This window comes from Lates calcarifer, linkage group LG11, assembly GCF_001640805.2.
Source record: "Lates calcarifer isolate ASB-BC8 linkage group LG11, TLL_Latcal_v3, whole genome shotgun sequence".
Lineage (NCBI taxonomy): Eukaryota > Metazoa > Chordata > Actinopteri > Centropomidae > Lates > Lates calcarifer.
In genome coordinates, this window is record NC_066843.1 from 14,528,169 (window position 1) to 14,546,536 (window position 18,368).

At 40.6% G+C, this 18,368-nt stretch overlaps 2 protein-coding genes across 6 annotated transcripts in view; one reads left to right on the forward strand and one right to left on the reverse strand.

Moving 5' to 3' along the window:
* The window catches only part of grapa (GRB2 related adaptor protein a), a 28,748-nt gene extending 23,751 nt beyond the window's left edge, over positions 1 to 4,997 (reverse strand). Inside the window, exon 1 of the mRNA XM_018672843.2 lies at positions 4,601 to 4,997. Within this exon, the coding sequence (XP_018528359.1) occupies positions 4,601 to 4,678 (78 nt within the window). The 5' untranslated portion in view covers positions 4,679 to 4,997. The remainder of the gene's footprint in view (positions 1 to 4,600) is intronic.
* The window catches only part of epn2 (epsin 2), a 54,207-nt gene that overhangs the window by 18,347 nt on the left and 17,492 nt on the right, over positions 1 to 18,368 (forward strand). For 3 of the 5 annotated variants that reach the window (XM_018672837.2, XM_018672841.2, XM_018672842.2), the window contains exon 1: positions 13,836 to 14,026. The exons of 1 other annotated variant lie outside the window; for it this stretch is intronic. The gene's annotated coding sequence lies outside the window, so the exon portion shown is untranslated. Of the gene's footprint in view, positions 1 to 13,835; positions 14,027 to 14,102; positions 14,261 to 18,368 lie in introns of those variants that run through there. One more of the 5 variants, XM_018672838.2, reaches the window with a different exon arrangement.

Below are 18,368 nucleotides of genomic sequence, written 5' to 3' on the forward strand. Positions count from 1 at the left end.
ACATTTAAAGTGAAGCTATGTAACTTTTGAGAAACAAAATAATACAGTCCTTCCCTCACAAATCAAAAGTTAAATTCATACACATTAAACCCCACCTTCGCATAATTCAGCACACCTTGAGGTTCTCTCTACTTCATTTTGAACAAAGCATTATTATTTGTATTATTATTATTATTATGACAGTTTTTAGATAAGCTTAGAAACAAAAAGAAAAAGTGATGAGGGCAGTGGAGGACAGTCTTTAATTGTGAGAGAGACACACTGTCACCTGATATGCTCCAGTTTAATATTTACCTGTTTCATCCTTTCTCATTTCATTGGTCTTGTCTGTTTTTTTAGGGGTCCATTGTCATATTTTTTCCGGTATTCTGATGCGGCAGTGACATTCCTTGTCATGTTGATATTTTAAGCTGTTGTTTTGTTTGCTCTGCTCGGCTGCTCGCGGTGACACATCTTATAAACCCCTTCTATTTATCTACCCTGCAGAGCTGAAGTTGCTTCATCATCACTTTTTTGAGCCGTTTTATCACATCGCCTCTGTGCTTTATCAGTGTAACTTAACTGCCAACTTGTGACATATAGTAAAAACAGTAAGGACCTCAGTGTTAACTATGATGGAGAGCTCCTTGGGCGATTTTGCTTATATGTCAAAAAGTTGCCCTGTCCCCTCTCTCTGCCTTTAGGAACTTTATTTCATGCACCAGCTATTTTAATGGTTGCACTGCGCATTTGTACAGGCAGGCACAATGATTTACTGCTAATAGCATCAATCGTTGTTCAATCACAGAGCTGAATGATTGCCCTTTCAGTCAATTGGAGGTTTCAGCAACAACATTTTTTGAATAAGAAGAAGTCCCTCTTAAACAACCCCTTGCTATATTTTACACAGTTTAATACAACATGTTGGATGGTTGTAAGTATACCACATTCACATACAGCCCAAGTGGATGTTTTCTCTTGTCTGCAGTCACTTATTCACCCCACCGTGCCACAGCCTCAGTCAATTCATCACTCTGACTCTATGACCCACAGACGCTGACTTTCCTAACCAAAATTAGAAATTGAAAAAAAAAGTATCGTCTCCATCTCATCTCCTTTCCCCACCTCTCACGACACTCCCTCTCGATGTCCTTTTTGATTTTGCTTCTCAGTTCCACCTTGCCCCAGGGGGGCACATTACAGTCACATCTAGAGCTGTTCGCTTTGTAATAAAATCAGCTTCTCTTCCTCTTTTTCCTCTTTACTTCCTGCAGACAAGATATTTCATCGTAGCTGCTCCGCCGTTTATTAGCAACAATAAATGGTGGTTAAACAAGTTCTAAATCTTTGGGTAAAGTCCTGCATCGTGGAAAAAAAAAATCCAAATCTTTGCTTGTTATGTTTGTATTGCTCACAAATCATCTTGGGAGAGAACACCATGAGCCTAAGCTCGGCCAAATCTATTAATAATTTCTTCTTTTCCTTTCATATCTTCTAAAGCTTTCCATGCTTTAAAACTACATCTTCTTTCTCACTGAAAATGACTGCTTTTGCAACAGAGAAAGTCAACCTTTCATTCTGCCTTTTAGGTTTTATGGACTGTTCCCTGAAATTCAATAAGTATATGGTTTTGCTGTAACTCCCCCGATGGTAATCCAGCTGCTGAGTCTGTACAGTAACCACTCTTTGACTTTATACACATATGACTGTTTGAATTAAATGTTTTATGAAACATTTCCAATATCATCTTATTTTTTAGGTATAGAATGCACAGTCTAAATGCTGTTCATTTATTAGCAGCATCCGTAGACCCATCTGTGAAAATCTGTATATAAAACATATATATTTAGGATGTTTATCCATGACCACCCCCACTGATTCAGCTGTGACTGACTCAGCTCCTTCTGGTCCATACTAATGAATTTATCAATTACGTAATTAACCCATAAAATAGCAATCATATATAAATCCCCAAGTGATGGCACTGCACTGTATATATATCTAAATTAAATTCTCAATGAGGCCCAGAAACAGGCCAGAAGACACCCTGCACCTGTGAGTCCCACTTGCACACATACAGCAAAGACAGACCTGTTTTGCCCCCCCCCCCCCCCCAATATTTACATGTTTCTTATTTGATGATGGGAGTAGCCGTTGTACTATCTGGCCATTTCCTATGATTTTAGCCTTTGCCGCTGACATAGGAGCCACACAATCCAGATCCAATCAAAATCTTAAATTGTAACATTCATGTGTTTGGGTTTGGAGAACAAAAGAAACGCTCCACTTTTTGTGTCCCTCGTGTCAAACTTGGCCACACTGTGCTCTGGCTCTAAACAGAATGTCAGAGCAGCTACTTTTTTATTTAACTACGAAGCTGTTTGAATCATTTCTGCACTCCACTCAACCTGATTCATCACACATTCAGTACATGAACAAAACAATGTAGCGACAGGAAAATTATCTAACAGTCAATTTAGTATTTTCTTTTTAAATGATGGGGATTTTGCAGGATACTATATGAGTTGTTATGATACTGTGAAGTTCAGGCCATCTGTGCTCCAAGCAGAAATGAGCAAACATGAAGAATTACTTTAAAGTAATGTTTGACCCAAGTATGAACCAGAGCTGTTTGGCTAAGACAACACAGTAGTTTATCCCAGTGGAAGTAGAGGAAGTGTGGCGTATAAACTGAACAGCATTGTGTTTTAAGTTTTTCTATTTTAGTTGTATTAAATGCGTCACTGTGGTTTTGGCACTGTTGACCAAGCCATCAACATCAGAATAAAATGATTTTGCAGCAGGCTGATCAAACCCAACCACAAGTATGTGATTTAGAAAAAAGTCAGTTTTATCTGCACATAAATACTGCAGAGAGTTAAGAATCACACTTATTCACTCTTAACAACACACTGACATTGTAACAAAACTAAATGCCACCTCATATTGGCTGTATCACATACCGACTCTCAGCTCCCAAAAAAATAAAAGAGAGAAGATTTTGCAGACAGCAGAAATGAGAAGCTGCTTTATTCATGTGTTGTCTGATATTGGAACAGAGTCTGCCTGGGATGAATAACGTACTAGCTTACTGCATATAATTAAAGGTAAATTCCAGCCTTAGGCATTATTATCCTATTAAACATCATCAAATAGTTGTCAGGGGTCACTTTGTGGTAATGTCAGTTACATCTCATGTACATTTCCTACATTTCCCAGAGAAAGAAAGAGACCCTTCGGTGATCGGTGGCAAACTCGTAATATGTACAGGTGGCCATATCAATATCACAAGAGCAAGAGAAAATTTGGTTTTTTTAAGTCAGGAAAACATTAGAGGTGCTTCTGACACAAAACTTGTCCATCAGCAGCATGACATTCTGGTCTACTGAGGCTAAATCCAGAGGAGAAATTGATTTCCACTGTGTCTTCTACCATGGATTTGTCGGCAAATGACAGTCGAACAGCTGGTGCCACAGTGCATTGTAAGTCTAGAAAGAAGCTCTTGCTCTTTAATTCTGAGGTTTAACTGCTGATGTCTTAGAGGGACAATTTTCTACGACAATAACTTCCAGCTGTGCAGGAGCTATCTCAGCACTGCATTTGCCATGGTTAGCCATCAGTAAAACACACCAGCTGTAGCTTTAAAAAGCTTTGCAAAAAAATAGAAGGAATAGCTTGTCTTTTGGGGAAATAAGAGAGTTACATGTGGAGATCGATAAAACTCTTGTGTCTGTTCACTAAATATGGCGCCACTGCCTGGGGACGGTTATCGTAGCTTAGCATAAGGATGGAAAACAGCTAGCCAAAAGCACAAAGATGATAATTCGCCTTTTCCTGAGGGGTTATTTGTCAGACTATTTCTTGGCCAGGATCAGTTTATGGCAAACCAGTGGTTACAGTTCCCAGTCAAGATATAACACTTGGAAAATAGCTAATTGAAGTTTTTACCTTTTGGTTCTTATGCTGATAAGACAAGCAAGATATGGTGCGTTACTTAGTGAGCTTCAAAGATGTTGGTAGACAGATGTTGTCACCAGTTTCTCATCTGCTTCCTGTGTTTCTAGTCTTAATGCCAAGCTAAACTAGCCAGCTGCTGGATCCAGCCACATGTTTACCATACATACATCCATCACGTGTCTCAATCTTCTCATCTAACACCCAGCAAAAAAGTAAATAAGTGTATTTCCCAAAATGTCAAACTACTCCTTTGAACTAGTCTAATATTGCAACAAGATACAAAACAAACATTTTACAGTTACTTCTGTGTAGATTAAAATACTAGTCAGTGACCAGCAGCATCCGCTCAAAAAACCCTTTTCTCAAGGTAAAATGTTCCAGTATTTGTAGCATTCAAAACAAGTTCAGCCTGTCTGTACGCTGGTTTTTCATACTGCTCTGTCTTCAGTCAGCAACAGCAGCACCTGGATACAGAATGTCAAGAGCTGTAGACGCTAAAGTTATAATTGTTGTAATTATCGCAGCGGAGGCAGAGAGAGGGAGAGAAAGAAAGAGAGAGGCGGTTGGTTTGTGGGTAGTATGAGTAATTTGTGTAGATAGATAGATAGATAGATAGATAGATAGATAGATAGATAGAGAAAGTGGGAAAAAATATTTATCTTACCTTGAGCAAGTCTCCCTTGTTGAAACTGAGTTCATCGCCCTCAGTGGCACGAAACGTATATAGTGCCACTGCTTCCATGTTGAAACCCCCCAATACACACACACACACACACACACACACACACAAAGTCACACTTTGGGACCCCCACTAATGCCCCTGGTACAGGGAGCTGGGGGGGGGGGAGAAAGAGGGAAAAATAGTTTAGAAAATAAACAGCTAAAGGAAGATGGTGCAATGAAATATCAGACAGAGGAAGAGAGAGAAGAAGAGGAGCACGAGAGGAGAGGTCTTGTCTGTCCGCTGAGCCAGAGAGCGCGCAAGAGAGTCGGAGCAGAGGATGAGAGAGAGAGAGAGAGAGTGAGCGCGGTGAGGGGAAAAACACGACTGGCTGCTGCTCAGCAACACACTGCCATGAGTAACATTTAGAGAGAGAGAGAGAGAGAGAGAGAGAGACAGTAAGTAGGGGCAAGGGAGTGGGAGGCACTTCCTGTGTATATATTTGTCTCATACACTCAGTGTGGGTTCTGTGGATTGTGTGCGTGTGTTTCCTTCAATCAGATGTCTGTATGTGTGTGTGGTTTATCGTTGCACCTCTGTCACTGTGTGAACCAGCCTCAGGTTTTTTCACACCTTCGAAGTGAAAAGTGATCTCATGTTTGCTCTTCTTCAGTATCACTCTTTAAATTGCAACCTAAGGTGAGGGTCAGGACAACATGAGAAATAAAGGAATAATCCATCTAGAAATAAAAATCTAATTATTTGTTGGCTCATTAAACATGAGTTGCATTGCACGCAGCTACAGTTGACAGATTTCAGTTTCAGTCCATAGTTGTTGGAGCTATTTCAAGAGCTTGACTTCCCCTTTGCTAACTCCTTCCCCTATATACATACAAATTTTCTGTAGCTTTGATTCAACATTGTAACAATAATAAACATGTGGATATTATTGTTGAACGGTCACAGTTTGGTTAGTTTTAGGGCACAAAAATAGTTAGGTTTAGGAATAAATTGTGGTTTGGGTTAAAATAAGTGCTTAATTAAGGTTAGAGGACCTTTGTTGTCATGGTTACAACAAAAATGTGGTTATGATTGTGGAATGGTCACGGTTAAAAGAAATAACATTGACTGTTTATTGACTGTTTGGAAGTCCTATATTTTATTGACCCATCTGGCCTACCATAATGCCAAAAATGATAACAGGGCCTTTTCAAGTTAATTCAAATATAAAACGGATAAAAACTAGCTTTGAGTTTTTAAGGGTCCTATATGTAAGTATTTTAGTTTAAAACATTCAAACACTAACTAAAATTATCAACAAATGAGTAGAACAGTTGTGACGTTATGTCAGAGACGTCTATGTATTGTGTAGCTGAGATATCTACTGAAGTTAGCATGCTAACCAGCTGGCCTCAGCCCGTCCTGTCTGGTAATACCACTTTGTACCTCAAGAGACAGTAATGAGTCACTGTAGCGTCCAGTCTGCGCTCAGTCCTTTATGAGAGGATGAAGAGGTAGCGCTTCCCACAGGGCAAGAAACCATTTTTGGCTGCATAAAAAAGAAGCGATAGAAATAAAAGCAAAACAAGCATGCTAACATTGGCTATGTAGTGATAGCAAAAACTTACATACACCACCTTTAAAGTGCATGGTCAGTGTTTCTCACCCATGGCCTGACGACATTATTTGTCCCTACTTACGTCATTTGCTGAGTTGAATTTAATGTTTCAAGAAATGTCCTGAAGTAAAGCTGGAAATAATGGACAGTAAAAAGGGATTTGTCAGGGAAGCACTTTTCACAGGAGGGACAGGCTCAGGATTCGCTCAGACTCTGGAGATCAAATCACCGTGACATATGGTGGGTTTAATAGAAGCCTTCATGCAACCTAATTTTTCTTCTCTTCATCTGTGACTTTAAAACAAAACATATTGTAAAAATTCATTTAAAGATAGATAATTATACAGGGCTACAATGGCTTTGGAGATAACACATGGAGTCTGCACACAGTGTGATTGGTCAGGAAGGTTTAGTTGCATTTTCTCCTGCAGGTGTCTGATGTCGGTAGATATTGTTGAGAGTGAAAATAACATGAAACAAACCAGGAAAAAAGTTACCTTCTTTTCACCATCACACAATTTCCACCACAAACCTTCTGCTCGTTGCAACTGTGGTTCTCTAACACAACAAATGAAATAACGTGAATACAGCCAAGACGTACAAAAGCCTCATATTCCAACCCATGTCCAGCAATGAAACAGGGCAGACCCTCCAACTGTCACTCCATAACAAAGTAAATGGAGGCCCGTCACGATGGGGGAATATACATAATTAAAGAACAATATGGCCTGATCCTGTGCAAAACATCTGTCTGGTGTTGTGGTGGTGCTACCAACAGGAGAAATCTGCTGCTGAACTATAAATCACAATCTAGGCCTATCAGTGGGACTCCTGTTTACCCCTTGCCTCTACTGTACCATAAATCAGGGTTTAGTGTCACCTGTTTTTCTCAGATGTTGTGAATTAGCCCTAAAGGACGCTGATGCTACAGAGTATTGCACAGACGGATGCATCAGTACTCTCAAGTATAATACTTCACAATGTTAATCATTCTCTTTTTGGTGTAAGATAACAACATACAATCTTCAGTTTTTATTTGTAAGGTCTGAATTCTCCAAACTGCACACTGAGGCCAAAGCTGCCTCAGAATGAGAAAGGAATCGCCCTTTTGCCTCGTCAAAACATGTCATGAGAAATGTTGCAGCTGTCTGCAGCTGTTAAAGTTAAAATTGAGTTATATGTCACAGAAGTATTTTGCAGGGTTAAGTATATAATAGGTTCAGTACTGTGATGAAAATATCAATTAAATGGATTTTAGTCTGGTGTAGCAGCATATATACACAGGTACGTCAGAGACTTGTGAAGGTTTAGTTTAGGTTTAGATTCCATTTTTCAGCGTGCAGCATCTTAAAGGTCAGAGGTTAGGGCATCAGTGAAATGAGCTTAAACAAGTGTGCCTCTTTATAGTCAGATACCGCATGTGTGTGGGTGTCTAGTGAGTACTGAATGAATGCGTGGGCAAAAAGTAGGAGTCTGGAAACTTCTTAAAATACCTTTTGCCAAACATAACAAGCACCCAGTCAGGTTATAGTAATTACCACGTTATCAGCCACACCTCAGGAAAGATATCGGCTGATGTGGCACATCAGACCAACCCATATCGCACAGAGAGAGAGAGAGAGAGAGAGAGAGAGAGAGAGAGAGAGAGAGACTGATTAATCTTTGGAACAGGAGAAGAAAATGAAGCATAACTAGACAAAGCCAAACAGTGGGACAGCATGGAGGGACTGTGGTTTCAGTAGCATGACCTGTTCAGGAAATCCCCAGTCAGCTGCTCGTTTGACTCAGCCATGAGAGGGAGGATTGCAGGAGGAAGAGAGGAGGGCTGGATGTGTGGTGATGGGACAATAGAAGAGGAAGAGCAGGAGAGGAAGTGGAACTGCCTTTTGGCTCAAGGGCCAAAGCACAATCTTATCCTTTAGTTTTCCCACTTTGTGTGAGATTCCTGGGTAATTCCCGTGTCTAATTTAAAGATATCTGGAGATCAATACAACCTCTACAAATGAGGCATCAATATATAAGCTTAATTAGCATTTCCATATATAAATTTGTGCCAGTTGGTCATCACTGTTGTGTTTCTGCGCAGCACTTCCAAGCCTCACTTATCAAACGAACTGCGTGGGCGACACTATTGTTTTTCCTGTTTGTCAATTTTGAGTTTCTGGTGGTGTAGGTGGCTCTGTTCTTTGTCCACTCAGCCACAGTGTTGATAACTGCTCACACCCCTTTTTCTTCTGTTCAATCCGCTCAGCTGATTCATTTACATCACTTCTTGTGTCCATTTCCAGTTAAGGCGGCGCCTTAACACTTAGTGTTCACAGAGTGTTTTTTTTAATCATCGCATTGCATCAGTTGCCCATACACGTTGATGTATTTTCTTACAATATTGATAAATTGTTACTTATGAATTCTTTTCCTCAAACTGTGTCGTTTTCTTTTAACTCAAAAAATGTGTTTCAGTGTTAACAAAATTCAGTAGCCTACAGTTGTGGTGCATTATGTGTTGCCCACAACACACATCTAATATGCAAACTAGCGCTTTTCTGCCTGTGTGACTCTAACATTTCATCCTGTCAGGAGCACTGATGCAGAGAGCATGAAACAGATGAACAGGGTTTTGTGTGCATTTGTGTGTGTGTGTGTGTGTGTGTTGCAACGGAAGCAAGTGGGCAACAGTGGAAAAGCAGGTGGGCACAAAGTCTCTCAACTTCTCTTCAAAGCCAATGACAACACTGCCTCTCTCCATCTGTTTAGTCTGAGGCCCAGTTTCTCGTCAGTTTGTTCTCAATCTTTTTTTTTCTGCCACCATGTTCTATTAAAAAAAAAAAAAAAAAAAGTCTGTCATCTGTGCCCACTGAGCCTCCTCCCCCTTCATTCTCCTTATGCTATACTGTCCTCGTTGACACTTTTTACCTCTTATTTCTCTCTCTGCCTCTCCGCTTCTCTCACTAGTTTTGCAGAGAATTCAGATTTAAAACATCTACACATCTACCTCCTCTCTACTCTCATGCACATTGAACAGTTGGCAACGGGCAGGACTTGATGTCAGCTTAATCATTTCCTTATTCACAACAAGGCTAGCTTAAAATAGTTTTAGAAACTTAGCGAGAAACTGTCTTTCCTCTAACACTGAGCAGACGAAGCAGTCAGACATCTGTTGCTCATGCTCTTTTTATGCTCAGGTTTTTTTAAGGGATATATTTCATCACTGACTCAACAATATAAGGAGTGAAAGAGTAGCAAGGATTGTTAAAAAAATCTAAGTCTGTGTGGCTATAAAGATGTGTAACTAAGGCATGACAAAAACTAATTACTCACTGGCTGTGCTTATAGTGTTTTGTTTGTGTGTGTGTGTGTTTTGTGTGAACATGTCAATTTACCTCTATCTACATTAAGAATGAAAGTGTCTGCAGAGATATTGAAAACTATGGTGGGTGTAAAACTATGAGAAATCTTGTGGTTACATTGGTACAAAAAAGGAAAAGGTTCAGATTTGTAAATTAAACATCACTCTGTTTTTACTTTTATGATTTATAATAAATTAAATATAAAAAATTTAATGTAGCACTACGTTATGCAGAAAAAGGTGTCTATGTTTAAATTAATATAACTCTTTGCAGCAGAGTAAGATTAACACAGTGCATTATTAATGTTTTCTCCGTAACTGTTGGTTCAGATCACATCAGTTAGTTTTGTGGTGTGTGGGATACCAGCTAGAGAGTCTGTTAACAGCAGCGATAGGCTGAAAACCACAGTGTAATGTGTGCAAACAAAGAGGCAGACTGATTGCCTGGGCTTATCTGAATTATAGATTACAAGATGTAATTTTGCCTGTTTTCCGTTATTAGTTATATAAGAGTTGTAAACTGGCAAAAAAAAAATTTAAGTTACAGAAGTTAATTCACTTCAGGTATGTGTGCTAAAAATGTGTCAATGCCAACTGTTAAAGCTGTTAAAACACTTTTTCCTCTTGCTCACCTTCTCCAGGTAGACTCTACACCAGCCCCCAGTGAGCATAATACCATTTGCATGTATGAAAAGATTTAGCTAATAAGCTGGCAGGAGTGGCAGGTATTATACGTGATCCTGTTTCATGCTTTCTGTCGTCTTTTGCTTTTCTGTTGATTTTTCGGCTCTGTCAGGAAACACGTGTGCCACTGCAGGCCAAAGACTGAATCCTGCAGGTCTTTAACCCCCTCTTTTCCACATTACGTAACTTTGTAGGTTTCGAAAATGATGCACCAGTTATTCATGCAGCAACTATCGGGCCTCTTTGTACATCTGTAAGCTTCCTTATTTGACCCTCTTTATTCACACATGCTGCTGAATGATATTCAAATTAATATGAGTCACATGTGTTGCTGCCTTTGTAACTGTGATTTACTGTAGTGGGTGCTTGAATTGCTGGTGTGTGACAAACACTGCTCAGTTATATAATATAGATGAGATGTGGCAAATGAGTCTCTGACAGAGACAGAACATTATGAGCCTCACCAGTTTGGTATTTAAGGGCTAAAATATCCTCTGGTGTTTCTGTTAATTTGACTGTCTGGGTTCTTTAAAGGTACTATGTGTGAGAATGTGAAGCAGGAATGAATCAGTTTGTATTGCCAATGTGTGAATGGCCTGTGATGTAACTTAAAAAAAAAAAAAAAAAAAAAAAACAATAGCTAACATTAGCTCTTCCTTAATGTCAGCCAATAGTCTTGTGTAGCCAGACCTATCTACACACTTTATTTTAGTGCTGTGCCAGCGCTGGAGGATCAAATATAGTCTATGGTCTCAAATAAAGTTCATAGTCGAACTGTACATTATAACTTTAGTAACCTTATCTATCATGTCACACATAGAACATTTAATTAAAGTCTTAGAGATACAGGATAAACATGTGTCACATAGCGTTTAAACATTGTCGTGACAGTGGATACTAAGTGCATTGCATTTGTTTTTCCACCCATGTCATTCATGAGAAAATGATGAGGGATGAATGCTTGGACCAACTGAAGCAAAAAACTCTATAAGAAATAGAAAGGACCGTGTATTAAGTGCTAGGGCAGTGGAACACACCTGGTACTGTGTTTGTCGACATCGTGGGATATTGTGGTGAACAATGACAGTATTTGCATATGAATTGGAGGAGAGAAAATAACTTGTGTCAGAAAATATACAGAATACAGATTTCTTTGCATTGCTATTTTCAGTTAGCACTAAGAATAGCTAAAATGTAACAGTAAAGTATGAGGGGGTACATGAATGTGGATTTCACATTGCAGGAGTCAAATGCAAATGAGACTATTTTGTGTTTTGCTGCTCAGTCAAACCTGTGTTTGTGGCTATGTCAGCCAATAATTATACTTCTGTGTGACTATTAATAGCCCTGGTCAGTGCATTAGACCCAAGGACTGAAGGGCCCAGTGAGTCTCTAATAGGATGAGTGCTGTAAATGGGGGTAATTATATGAAAGTGGGCAGGCTGTGGTGTTTAATGTTAATTAGCTCTAATGGCTTTTTAAATCAAGGGTCAGCAGTGCTAATCACATATTAAAGGACACACATGGCTGTAGGGGCCCTGTTAGAAAGACCTCCCAAGTTTACCTATACATCACAACCAAATATTCTGATCATGAAAAGTGAGTCACTCCTGACCTCTACTGGCTAAAAGTGGTCCTGCAAGAAGGGTGATGTGACATGATTGGATCTGCAGGAGGCATCCGCACACAGTACAACATGCCTCACCTGTAACACATTCACTAACCATTTAACTATTTTGCATCCGGTCAGATAGCACAGTCCATGTTTGTGGAAGCTTGAATGGACGAGATAATGCACTGGAACCGGTGACTCGAGCAGACATGATGATAAGAAAACACTGGCTAACTGTGGGACAAGGTGATAACAGGAGTTAATAAAGTTGTTTAATGTACCAAGGTCACATTTTTTAGAATGTTAAGGTACGTTTACTTTGTTTTAGATGTTGCTTGCAAAATAGAGATCTGACCCACCCTTGAACTTCACGTTCAGGGTTACTTTTGAGGATATGCTGCTTAAAACACTTGTTTGAGGAATTCCAGTTGTTTTTGTTTTGTGGTTTCCTGCTGCATTCTTGATAAATTTACATTTATATAAAGCATGTAACAGCACAAAGACATAATGCCCTCTTCTTGTCACCTCTGGTGTTGTTGGGCAAACAGACTTTGGTACATAATCTTATTTTAAATATGATCATATCAGAGCTAAATATTGACTGTTCCTGTGTGTTTCAGGGGTTATGCTTTCAATGAGGTTGTCTTGAAGCCTAGTGTGATGACTCGTCTAATTAAATCAGTATTTAAAAAACACTGCTAGAAAATCATTGATGGTAAAGGTCTTGAGTTAATTAATAAGCAGTAATAGTGAAGTACATCAGCTTGCTGTTAGTGTAATATAATTTGATTTTTATTGTCTAAACTCTGTCTGTCCACACCAGAATCTCTGACCCCATCTTTCTTTCTTGCTTTCTCACTCTCTCACACAGAGAGCAACAAACCTAAATCAACTTGGCTTAGGCTTTCTTTCGCTTATCCTGTGCTCCCAACATAGCAGACAGAGTCTACCTCCAGTGTGATTCTCTGTACAGAGACAGAGAGAATGAAAGAGGAAAAAGACCAAAATAAAATGTCACTGCCTGCCAGTAGGTGCGGCATATTAATAGTAAGCCAAAAACCATCTGACAGACACCACACTGGCCGTCCACTTTCTGCACATCAGGTGTTGGCAACTTTTCTGTGTGTGCTGGCAGAGATGTAAAACTGTGATGTTTTAGATCCTTGCTTCTATTTTTAAACAACACACTCTCCATCTACAACATCTAGCCATGTAGACTTCTATTCATAGCTCACTGTACACTTTTCAGGGAACCTTTCATGTCTATTCATAGCACCTGATCTGAATAAACAACAGCATTTTTTACATGCGTGTCTAAAACGTGTGATGGCTGTGTCCCTCCCTTTATTTTAAAATTCTCTCTCCACAGAGACAGTGGAAAAGTCAGCGATGGAATGCTGTCCTGCATTGTTTGTGGCTTGTACTGACACACCTGTAATACACACACAAACACTAGGCTATTCTCAGCATTAACAATCCATGACATGCACATACTTGTGTAATAAGTCTATGTATTTTCATCCCTGTGGCTGATACAGCTTTCTGTAAAACGGAAATAAAAAATACAAAGGAAAGTTTCCTGAGAAGAACCTGATTTACCTGAGAGGTCTGTCCAGGCAGTCACTAAACAGCTAAAACAAAAGAGACAAGAACTATTAGCCTTGTAATTTGCAATCCTGAAGCAGACATTGTTAACCAGCACTGATTTTGTTGTCCTATTTTCCCAGCAGTAATGCCCACCCTGTTGCATGTCATTCTCGTGAAAACTTCAAATACATTAATTATCATGATGGTGTTTCTATGTGGCACTGTGAAATGGACCTGTCCTGGAGCTGTAACATGTAGGAACTGGTGGGTGACATGACTGTAGTTTTAAGCGGGTAGTGAGGGGTCTCTTCCGTGCCCCAGGCGAAGTCAAGCCGCCCTGGTCACACCCTTCCCAGCTTCACCCCTCCCACTCTGCCCGCCATGTTCTGGAGGAGGAGATACGTGTAGCCTGGCTTTAGCTGGCTAAGCATTAGCAACATATAGCTAGGCGGAGGCGCAACAAGCTCCTTGGACGCCGAATAAGTACTCTATCTTGATTTTATCCCTTGGAATTAGCGCAATTCCTGTATGGGTTTATATCCCAGGATTAAAAGTAGAACCTGACGCAGCACAAAAGATACGGTAAGTTACAGTCGGCTTTTAAGACAGACGAGTTGTTTTGTTTTTTCCAGAGTGTCCTGTAATCCAGTTTGCTCTGGTGATGTCTCCACCGAGCACCCGTCTTGGCTGCTAGCTTGAAGGATCGCTAACTAGCTTAGCATGCTACTTGGCTATCTTAGCACTGAAAATACGTTTGGGAGCTGACTGGAATGGTTGTGTATCCAGGTGTAGGGCTGGCTGTGAATTCAGTAAATGGTAAGCTTTGTATTACATTTAGGTTGTGAGAGATCAACAGTTGAGCTTTTAGTCCAAAGTACAGCAGAGGGTATCTGTGGACTGGCTAACCCAAGACAAGCTTTGTTAGCTTTGATCCAACTTTTTTCAAAGCCAAGTTTAGAGAACGTATTAGAAATTAGCCTCAGTCAGAGGTTGGATCTCTGAGCGCTAATGCCAAAGTCAGTGGCAAAACCGAGTGGTATAGAACATTAAATTAAACAAACTTTTTTATTTACTCGGGTTTTTACACTTTTCGAGCTGAGTTAAGTAAGTAAATCATCGTAAGTAAGTAACATTGTTCGCTATCGTATTTTGCTAGCTAACGACAAATACTTGTCGCAAGTTTGCACCTAACTTGCTAGCGTTAGCGGTAATCGCAAGTAGCATATGGGCTAGTCATTCCACCCGATGTAGTTATTAAAGTGACGGTTCACAAACTCGTATCTCTAATATTACACCCAACATAATTTCACAATTCGAACAGGTCCTTTGACCGAATTAGTTGGAAATATGATTGAAACAGTTGATCAAGTACAGAAATCACTGTTAGCCAAAGCTACTTTAGCTTATGTGCTATCAATCACATCAGTTTAGGGAGACGCCGTGATTTGTATTTTATGTGTATATAAATACCAGCTCAATTGTTACTTTTTCTTAACCAATACACCATGTTGTGATGGAGAGAATTGCTAAGTTCAACCATAGTGTTGTGGGCCATCAAGGTAAAACTTGACGTCCCTAATACTTATGAGATTCTTAGGGACATTCTTTACGGTGTGGGCGCTGTCTGTTTACACGCTCCCTTTCCAATCGGCCAACCTTGCTGGTAGGTAGATAACTGTTTCCTGAAAGATAATGAACAGTTGCAGGGTTTATTTATTTTATGGGGTATAGTCTGGGACGCTGGTGTTTAGATGTGCGCTTTTTGTCAGAGCCGCACTGAGCCCATATAAACGTGGCTTGAGAGAGAGAGGGGTAGGGCTTTGTCTATTGTCAAGATGATCAGTCAGTCACAGTGGGTGACAGATGCATCATCACCGTCCTCCTCCCGTCCCTGACTTGGCTTTGTCTCTCTCGGCCGGCCTGGAAGGACAAAAGGCGGGGTGACACGCCGATCAGAAGGTGGCTTCCCCTCTTGCCTTTTCCTCACCGCTCCCGACTGAATGCTCATCATATCCCACATAGACTTAGAGCCACTTTAGGGCTTTTGGTACATGTGTTAGTGGTTTGATTGTGTTAGACATGGTTCAGTTCTTAGTCTACATGTAGGAACATAATCCATGAGTAGTTTAGGATTAAATACTGGTGTATGTTGCTTGTTGTTACGCTTGAATGTGCCCGAAGAGGAGTAAATGGTTGGTTAAAGAACCGGCTGGATTACTTGATGTCACACTGTTGCACACCCCTGTCTGTCTTGCTTAACACACGCACACACATATTCACTCACAACACTGGCAGGTTGTGCAAGCCTTCTATCTCCAGATCAGCTTTACTCTTACTGTGTGGGCCTGGCAAGGTAGACCTGTTCTCAGTGTGCTGCTTCTCAGCTCTTAATGCTAATCACAGTTTACCTAGGTTTTGCCAACACTCACACACACACACGATAGTGCTCGCATCAGACAGTTCACTTAAGCTTGTGTCCAGAGTTCACTCTCCTCTTGATGGACCATTTTCCTAAAGGTAAATGTATTTTCTCGCAAAAGGTCCAGTTGTATTGGGGCAAGTTTTTCTTCCCTCTGTCCCAACTAGACCCTCTCGCTGCACAGAAATGGCTGTCAAGCCAGATTTATGCTTTTTTCTCCATTGATTGGCTCTGTTGCAGACATCAGTATCTTGATCACATTTTTCTGTCTACAGTCCTTCGAAACTGAGTGCTTGCTGATACGGACTCTGATACGATTGTTTGTAAAGCACTTACAGTAGTTTCATTTGATGAAATGAAATTGTATGTGTGCTCTGCATTTCACTGGCAGGTCATTCACTCAGTATGCTGTGAGGTTCCAGTGTTTAAAGTGTGTTTGGGCTTTTTTGATTGTTAGCATGCTGGTAGCAAATAGTTTTGGAAAGCGATTAAGCTTTATATTGTTGATGTGATCCATTAAAAATGCAGGGTTCACCCCTGGTAGATTGGGACTCGACCATCTCAAGTTGTACGTGTGCCTGCTGAAGGAACTTCACATGTTGATTCTTTTATTAATTTTCTGATACTGACGATTGCTGCTAGGAGATGGTTTGCATTAGCAATGACACTGTTATCTCACTTTTTAAAAATGTAGGATAAAAATGTTCAGTTTATTTTTTTGGCAGACGCTTTTAATACTTGAAATGTAACATGACAATATAAAATTATATTGCAGTAATTTGTTTGTGCCATTCCGCGTAAGACAGCTCTGATAACAGTGCAATCCGTCAGTTCACAAGTATCTCATTTGGTTAACGGGCTTCCACACAGAGGAGGCCTTCATTTGAATTTTCTGTTTACATGTAACAGCGCACGCTGCTGTGTTATGCTAGTCCACTGTGGAGGTGTTGTGGTTAATGTTTAGCTATATCTATTTACTGGGTAATTTCTTCTCCCGTGCTCATTCAAAAAACCCTGGATAACTTTGGATTAAGCCTCATTGGCCACAATAGACACGTTGTAGTTGTGGAGTACTCTCAGTTTTATGTTTTAATGCTATCTTTGTGTCCACATCTAAGCATGTTAAATGTAATCCTTTTGTTAATTTCTCCTACGTGTGTGTCAGTTAGATGCAGATGTATAGACAAAGAAGACTGGCAGCAGATAATAGGTGTGTGAGTTCATCTGAAGCTGTAAGAAGCAGACCCATGGACTCTCATTTTCCTGTTGCTCTCCTATTCAGGATGGCATATTGACAGTTTGACAAGAATGATGACAGGCTCAATCATTCAGACATAATGAACCCGCATTGACGCATGAATATGTATCTCCAACACACACACACAAACATTAGTTCTGTGTGCCATCTCCTTTGGGCCTTGGGGCTCATGTGATCTAAGCAAAGAAGGACTTTAAGGAAGGCGGGCCGGCGGTGTCTTGTGGTGGGGGTTGTTCCGGGGTGTGGAGGTGGGGGGGTGCAGGGGAGGGTGGGGATGGACAAGACAGACTCTCCTCTCTTCCTCCTGTCTGCCTTGGGTGAATAGGTGATTATAGCAGCAGATGTGTCATTAGGTCTGAGCTGTATTCATGCGGATGCAGGGTGAGGAGGAGGGTGACGAGGGAACTTTTGGGGTGGGTGGGGGGGATTGGGGGTGAGGGGCATGCTCCACAGGAATCACATTTCACTGGGGTTAAGTGAATTTACGGGATGTGCCAAGTTGTTTTCTTACCCCCCCCCCCCCTCCCAAACACATTCACTCACACTCCTCCTTGTTTCCTCACCCTTGTCCCCCCCAGCTGTCTTTCCATGGCATTGCTAGGCAGGAAGCTCCCTGAAACAGATGCATACATATGCACAAAATATACATGGCCACTTGCTAGTTTTGAAATGAAAACATTATATCCTGTCGTATTTAACACAGAGAATGCAGCCAATTACTTTTAACAGTCCTCTTCCGTTCTTGAAGGTACTTTGTGTAGAGGCCTGTTGGTGCACGCTTGGTGCAGGGATAAGACAGCTGAATATAAGTCATCATGCTCAACAAATTTTCTCTGGATAAGTAAAAGTAGACCAGCCTGTGTACTAATCTGACTAAATGATCAAGCCAAGGAGATCCTGCTGTGGCGTGTTTGCAGCTGAGCTCAAACTGTATAACAATATCCTATTTCAGTCAAATTCATTTTTTTATTTCCAAGCAGCCCACATCACATAAATGTAAGGACACTGCTCAGTAAACAGGAGACACATATATGGCTAATGTGTGTTACATGCTAAAGCAACCTTTTTAATGCTAAAACGGCTTTGCATATGTGTAGGGCTCCACACACTTTCAGTACTTGCGTGTGTGTGTGTGTGTGAGTGTGTGTGTGTGAGAGAGCGAGAGAGTCAGGAAGTGATTAGTAGCTGGGCTGCTGATCTGTTAGAAACAGGACAGAGGAGTCATCAGTCACTCCTCTAGTCATCAT